The 7971-nt window shown below is 40.2% G+C and overlaps 1 protein-coding gene across 1 annotated transcript in view; it reads left to right on the top strand.

The window, feature by feature from the left end:
* The window catches only part of LOC116377523 (uncharacterized), a 10038-nt gene extending 2313 nt beyond the window's left edge, over positions 1-7725 (top strand). Inside the window, exons 2-4 of the mRNA XM_031839171.1 lie at positions 4836-4932; positions 6617-6749; positions 7045-7725. Coding sequence (XP_031695031.1) covers positions 4836-4932; positions 6617-6749; positions 7045-7231 — 417 coding nt within the window. The 3' untranslated portion in view covers positions 7232-7725. The remainder of the gene's footprint in view (positions 1-4835; positions 4933-6616; positions 6750-7044) is intronic.
* The last annotated feature ends 246 nt before the right edge of the window (positions 7726-7971 follow it).

Genomic DNA, 7971 nt, shown 5'->3' with positions numbered 1-7971 from the left:
CAGGTAGAGAACAGAGTACCTGAGCAGGTAGAGAACAGAGTACCTGAACAGGTAGTGAACAGAGTACCTGAGCAGGTAGTGAACAGAGTACCTGAGCAGGTAGAGAACAGAGTACCTGAACAGGTAGAGAACAGAGTACCTGAACAGGTAGAGTTCAGAGTACCCGGTACTACAGACATGACTTTAATAATAGAAGTTGAATTCATGCAGTTTGTGAGTTTATCATCTTCAAATCAGCAGGAAGTTGACTCACTTCTTTGTGGCTCCTGACAGCATCCTGTCTTCAGCTTCCTGTCTTCAGCTTCAAGCTGTTAGACAGATTCAGGTGATAACTCTGGTGAGCTTGTGTTTTCTGTACTGCTGCATTCCTACAAAATAAAAGCCTCATACGTGAACTCTGTAACTGCTTCCACCTGATGCTTCAACAATGCTCACTGATTGAATCCACCTGAACATCCAGCTGCTGATCACGTGACCTCAGACATGAGTATTTCTAACCTCTTAATGACAGCGGAGCTGCTCTTCAGCTGTGAAACTGTGAAACACTTGTGATATTTGCAGGTGTCCTGTGATATTTAGAGGGAGTGGATTCACTTCTTCCACGTTGGTCAGCTGGTATTGATCTCTCTTGATCTCTATTGATCTCTATTGATCTCTCTTGATCTCTATTGATCTCTATTGATCTCTCTTGATCTCTATTGATCTCTCTTGATCTCTCTTGATCTATATTGATCTCTATTGATCTCTATTGATCTTCTATCAGTTTGTTCTCATGTTGTTTAGTCTTCTAACTTGTTAACTTTGATTATTTGAATGTTTGTTAGTGCGTCTGTCATTGGAGGTCACATGTTTCTCCTTTGAATGGTGGTGAATATTTTCCCTCATAAGGACGGCCTACTTACCTTTCCTCCCTTCCTTTCCTTCCTTCCTCCCTTCCTTTCCTTCCTTCCCTCCTTACTAACCTAAAAACGTACATTATGTGTTAAAGTGCAGATGACCGCTATACGATTGATCTATTGCTCAGTTAATAAATATATATATATATATAATATAATATATATAATAATGACGGGTCTAAAACCTCATCACCAGATGTTTGCACATGTGTGTGTTGATCGTCCCAGTTCGATGACGTCTTCTCATCTCGATCACGGAGAGTAAGGTTGTTGACGAACATCTCTAGTCGTAGTTTTAGTAAACGAAGTAAACAGTAAAAACAGCGGTGTGAGAGGTCGGAGACTATTTCACACTTAGTCTGTGGATGCAAACACCGACGCAGTAACACGTTCAGCTCACCGCTGCTTCCTGTTGCATCACTTCCTGTTTGTTTGGACTCAAATCAGCAGTGAGAAAAATCCCCAAAAGACTTCAGAGTGAAACAAAAGTCTGTTTTCAGAGTGTAGAAAGTTCACAGTGGAAAATTAGTTCAAGTTCAATTCATTAAAATATAATAAATCATTTAAAAAGACGTGTGGTGAAATATTGACATGAAGGAAGTGACACCAGCACAGATAATCTTTAGTATTTCAATTCAGTTTGTTTTGTAAAGCCTCAATCTGTCCTTTGACCCTCACATCAGTGAAGGAAAAACTCCCCAAAAACCTTTTTAGATGTCATGTGTACAGAATGAACAACATCACAGAGTTACAACACATTCAATACATATGACATAAATGATTCATATCATGAGAGTAGTAAGTAGAATAATGATGGTAACATTACGACTACTAATAATAATAGCAGAATAACAATGTTAATAAAAGAAGTAATGTATCGGTAATATTAACAGTAATGTGACTAATAATAACAATGATAGTAGCAGTGGCTGTCAGCAGGACCAGGGTCCAGATAAAACCAGGATCCATAGAAACCTGTGAGGAGAGAGGTGGCAGCCTTTATATGGTTGTAGCGGTTCCTTGAGGATGTTTCTGAGGTCAAAGGTTTCTAGTGAAGCTCTAGAGCCTTTGAGGATTTCCAAAGGACACCTTGGTTCTTGAGAAAGTTCTAGATGTCCTTGATGACATTGGTTCTTGATTCTTCAGGAGGTCCTGGAGGTTGTTCAGGATGTATCATGAGTCCTTGAGTCAGTTCCTTTAAGACGTTTGTAAAGGTTCACAGAGACAAAACAGACACATTTATTTTATAAAATCAAACAGACAGAAGTTTGATGATGATGATGTTGTACATTAGCATTATTAGCACACTGTGAGTATGTAGCGTTAGTACATAGTGTAACTACGTAATGGTACGCAGTGTGAGTAAACACTGTAAGTACGCAATGGTACGCAGTGTGAATACACACTGTAAGTACGCAATATGAGTATGCAGTGTAAGTGCGCAGTATGAGTACGCAGTGTGAGTACGCAGTGAGTATGCAGTATTAGTATGCAGTGTTAGTATGCAGTGTGAGTGTGCAGTGTGAGTGTGCAGTGTGAGTCCACAGTATGAGTATGCAGTGTTAGTACGCAGTGTTAGTACGCAGTGTGAGTGCGCAGTGTGAGTATGCAGTGTGAGTCCACAGTATGAGTATGCAGTGTTAGTACGCAGTGTGAGTGCGTAGTGTGGTTGTGCAGTGTGAGTATGCAGTGTGAGTACGCAGTGTGAGTATGCAGTGTAAGTATGCATTATTAGTATGCAGTGTGAGTGTGCAGTATGAGTATGCAGTGTGAGTATGCAGTGTGAGTGTGCAGTATGAGTATGCAGTATTAGTATGCAGTGTGAGTGCGCCGTATGAGTATGCAGTGTGAGTATGCACTGTGAGTATGCACTGTAAGTATGCAGTGTTAGTACACAGTATGAGTATGCAGTATTAGTATGCAGTATGAGTATGCAGTATTAGTATGCAGTGTTAGTACACAGTATGAGTGTGCAGTGTGATTGTGCAGTGTGAGTATGCAGTGTTAGTACGCAGTGTGAGTATGAATGAATGAATGAATGAAATTTATTTATAGAGCGCTTTAAAGAAATTTAAAAGCATAAAAAACACAATGTGACCCTAGGGTCAATAAATTACATACACAGAGAAAAATCAAATAAAAAACAAAAAATCAAATAATAAAAATTAAAACATTTTAAGAGCAGGTCTAGGACAAGGGTTTTTACTCAAACGGCAGCCTAAAAAGGTGGGTTTTGAGCTGTTTTTAAAAGTATTCACAGTATCTGCGAGGCTTAGAGTTGCAGGCAGAGCATTCCAGAGCCTCGGCGCCACTGCCTCAAAGGCTCTGTCACCACAGGTCTTAAATCGTGTGCGTGGGACTGACAGAAGACCTAGAGCGTTTGACCTGAGAGTGCGGGCGGATGAATATGGGTGAAGTAGATCAGCTACATAAGTAGGAGCCTGACCGTGAGTATGCAGTGTGAGTATACAGTGTGAGTATGCAGTGTGAGTGCGCAGTATGAGTATGCAGTGTTAGTAGGCAATGTAAGTATGCAGTTAGTACGCAGTGTGAGTACGCAGTATGAGTATGCAGTGTTAGTACGCAGTGTTAGTATGCAGTGTTAGTACACAGTGTGAGTACACAGTATGAGTACTCAGTGTAACAATGTTCATGGGATTAAAATTCTCTCAGGGTGAAGACATTTGTTTGTACTGTTCCTTTAAGAGCTGGACTTTGTTTAAAGAGCTGGTCTAACTTTAACTTCTGCGTTCAACAAAAGGAATGTTTATAAAATCCGTTCTCAGCATCGAGTCAGCGGACGCAGACGTCCTGCTTTCAATCCCCACCTGAACCCTGAGGGTAGACAGCAGCCTGGCACAGTCTGGTCCGGACTGTACTGGACTGGACTGGTCTGTTTGGTTTTGGTCTGGTCTGACAAATCTCGGCAGAGTTGAGGGATCTTGAATCTGGTTGTTTGTTGTTAAAGATGTTTAGTTTTAAGAGCAGCCTCTCAGTTATTAGATGTTGTGACATCTTGAATGCACCAAAGGAAAGCTGCAGTACTACATGATGATGAGAATTTAAAGAAATAATAGTACATAAAAATGCTTTAAAGCAGACTTGGTGATGATGGGACTAAACCCTGAGACTGAGACCGTGACCCAGATCTAAAGTTAGACTCACACACACATGACTTTAATCTCAACTCTGTTCTTTGAGTCCAGGTGCAAAATAATCTCATGAAGCCGGTCACACATTTCTGTTACTGAAGTCACTTTTAGATATGAGGAGTAGACGATCAGTGGGAACATATGATCAGTGGGAACATATGTTGGTAATATGAACTTTTTTTTATTGTTTCGACGTTGTTTCGACGTTGTTTCGACTTTGTTCCGACTTTGTTCCGACTTTGTTCCGACGTTGTTTCGACTTTGTTCCGACGTTGTTCCGACGTTGTTCCGACGTTGTTCCGACGTTGTTTCGACTTTGTTTCGACGTTGTTTCGACGTTGTTTCGACTTTGTTCCGACTTTGTTCCGACGTTGTTCCGACGTTGTTTCGACTTTTTTCCGACGTTGTTCCGACGTTGTTCCGACGTTGTTCCGACGTTGTTTCGACGTTGTTTCGACTTTGTTCCGACGTTGTTTCGACTGTTTCGACTTTGTTCCGACTTTGTTCCGACGTTGTTCCGACGTTGTTTCGACTTTGTTCCGACTTTGTTCCGACGTTGTTTCGACGTTGTTCCGACGTTGTTTCGACTTTGTTCCGACTTTGTTCCAACGTTGTTTCGGTGTTGTTTCGGCTTTGTTTCCGACTTTTTTTCGACTTTGTTTCGAGGTAACATTTATAAACCAATGACAGAGCTCACATGTTGTCATGTTACAGACTAGAAGCTGCATTAAAACACAGAGATGTTGTCTGTGATGAAACGTGATCTTCTCCTTCTGTGGTGCTGCAGGCGGTCCTGAACGGGAACATCACCGTGCTGCTGGAGAGCGTGCAGCAGCTCCGTCAGACGGAGGTCAACCTCACGGCTCAGATCGCTCTGCAGGAAGGTAGGAAAACCTCCGTCAGCATGGCGACCTGTGAGTCACAGTAAATAAACACACCCCATTGGTCAGTTTAAAAACAGCAAAGGAAAAACAACTCTGAGAGAGAAAGAGTCCTTTAATTATCAGACAGAAGCCACACATCTGTAAACAGGAAACACACTGCAGTACAGTAACATTCAATAATGAAGGAAATCAAATCTACACGGAAAGAATGAATGAATAAAGTATATCAGTAAACATATTTTCTTTATCTAATCTTTATTTAAGGTTTTCAGCTTCATGTTTGAACTCTGATACGATTGGTGATGAAGTCACAGCAAAGAACAACAGAGCAGGAACAGGTGCATGATGGGAAGTGAGGAAAGAGGTTAATGAGACTTCCTGCTGTGAATAGACGGAGGGAAACGATGGAATCCTGTAAGAAGCAGATATGAGAGAAGCATTGTGTTTGTGATCAACGTCACTCAGTGTGGAACAAGAGAGTCACACATTGATATATATTATATATAAATACACATTCATATATTCAGCTCCTTTACTTCAGGTACTCACAGCCTGTACTGTGTACTAGTACCACAGAGTACAAATACAAAGTGTATTTGTTATTTTACTCAATGAAAGTAAGTTGTAGCTGCTTCACATTATACACAAATATTAACATTAATATATATATATATATATAGTACTCCTTATGCAGAATGTCTCCATTTAAATGTATTAATGGAGTTTTATTCCTGATTTATATATATTCATTGTAACAACTTGTATATTCTGTTAGTAGTATTTGTATTGTTTTAATGTTTTACTGAATAAAATGATGAGATGTAGTAGAGGAGAAGTACCTCCAGTACTGTACTGTACCTCTAAGGTGTACTTAAAGCTCAGTACTTGTATAAATGTACTTCGTTATATTTCACTGCTGATAAACTGTCTAAAAGAAATAAACGAGATTTATAGAAGACAGAAAACACGAACAAAATGTTATTTCACTTCTCACTGTGTCAGATCCTAGAGATCAGATCCAGGACCAGGTTCTGGATCTGATCCAGGATCAGGTCCAGAACCTGATTCTGGATCAGGTCTTGGTTCTGGATCAGATCCAGAATCACAAAACAAGCTGAAGTAGAGGAAGATGAGAGCTGGCGGCTGGTCTCAGTGACGTCGGTGCTGATGAGGTGATGTTCTCCATCAGGCCGCTCACTCAGGATGCTGCAGAGGCTTTCAGTCACATCTCATGGGCAGGAAGTGATGCATGTCCTATCAGAGTAAAAGCTTGAAGTGGAGTCAGGAAACCAGAGCAAAGTCTAAATATTTCTATAACATGTTATTAATAAAAACATCATCTGTCCTTTAGTTCATAACGTGAATATAATTACAAATAAATCAAACATCAAAACACATAATGTTGAATTGAACATATTCATATTAATATAGATGTTTGTTTGAAGAGGAAACTAATTCATAATTCATCTGATTGCGTTCCAACTGAATTCTGGGAACTGTAGTTCAAACCCAGCTGCAGTTACATAGTCTGACCACAGGGGGCCACAGAGACCAGGACTCAGATCTGAAGGATTTTAAAGATTTAAAAAACACGAAATTACAATAAATAAATGACGTTGTGTTTGTTGTCAGATAGGAAGATGTTTTAATGTTGACACTGTGCCGCTGGTTGTGTTCCTCTCAGAGCACATGGAGGCCCTGCAGCAGAACCTGACCGAGGCGGGTCACCTGACCGAGTCCTGCTCCAGCCTCAGAGCTGCTGCTGAGAGCCAGACCAGGGCCTGTGAGTCCAGGCAGCAGTACCTGCACAAACAGCTGTGAGTCCACATCCGCCTCTCTGGTCTCACTGAAGTCACGCATCCATTAAGTTAGAGCCACGTGAGCTCAGTCTGACACGCCTCAGCTGTGTGTTCACCTGTAGCACTAGCTGGGACTCACACTGATGTTTAAATGATGCGCTTCTTTAAGAGTCGCTGTAACGTCGTCAGTCAGTCTCGTACGATGGGAAGAGTTCAATAGAAGAGACTAGAACCAGTCTGCACATCTGAGACAATAGATTCTGATGTGTGTCTGTGTCTGTGTGTCTGTGTGTGTGTGTGTGTGTGTGTACAGTCTGAAGTGTAAAGACGTGGACTCTGAAGCTCCTCAGGAGACCCAGCTGCAGGACTCCTCCTCCTCCTCCTCTCCTCTCTCTGCTCCTCTCTTCCTGCTCGTCTGCAGCGCTCTGCATCTGATGACCTGTAAGTACCGAAAAACTCCTTCTGCACCTGAACACATGACTTATTTTACTAAAAACTAAAGTGAAAAAAATCTGCCATTCAATAAGTATTTCTATTTTTATTAGAGATCGTTGTTGGTGAGAAACAACGTGAGATTTATTAGAGAAGAAACGTTGATTACTAATGAAACAGGAGGTTCAGCTCCACCTGCTGGTGAGAGTTTGTCACTGCAGCGACATTAAATATTATTATCATTATTATTATTATTCAACTGAGCAGAAACATGCGGAGGAAAAGATCAATATAGAATATATAGATAAACAAGTTCAACAATATGTCCAGGTCATTGATCTATGATGTATAGATATATAGATAATAACTACCTTTAAACTAACTTTACTCTCAAAATAATATTGTGTCTCAAAATTAAAAACTATTAGAGAAACATGTTCTTCTATTGAAGGCTTCAAATAATGATGATTATCATCTGGAGCTGATTTTCTCAATTCATATTTAAAATGATTGATACAAATGTTTACTTGTTTCTGACTAATGTTTCATTTTCGTCCTATTTGAGAAGCTGGAATCAGATTATATTTCATCATTTTGTCTTAAAAAACATCTGAAACAATTAATCTACCGACAGAATAGTTGCAGATTAATTTTCTGATGTTTTGAGTAATTCTTTTAAATGGAGTCTGCTTCAACGTGTTCTCCTCTTATATGAAGACATGTTTCACCAAAACGACAGGTTTATGATGCCAATAATTATTATTGTTGACGTCACTGAGTCATTTATTAATGCTGCAATAATCAATAA

Source organism: Anarrhichthys ocellatus, unplaced genomic scaffold, assembly GCF_004355925.1.
Source record: "Anarrhichthys ocellatus isolate YVR2014 unplaced genomic scaffold, GSC_Weel_1.0 scaffold1356, whole genome shotgun sequence".
In the NCBI taxonomy this organism is placed as follows: Eukaryota; Metazoa; Chordata; class Actinopteri; order Perciformes; family Anarhichadidae; genus Anarrhichthys; species Anarrhichthys ocellatus.
Note: the sequence above shows the minus strand (reverse complement) of the source record. Positions and strands in the feature narration are given on the sequence as shown.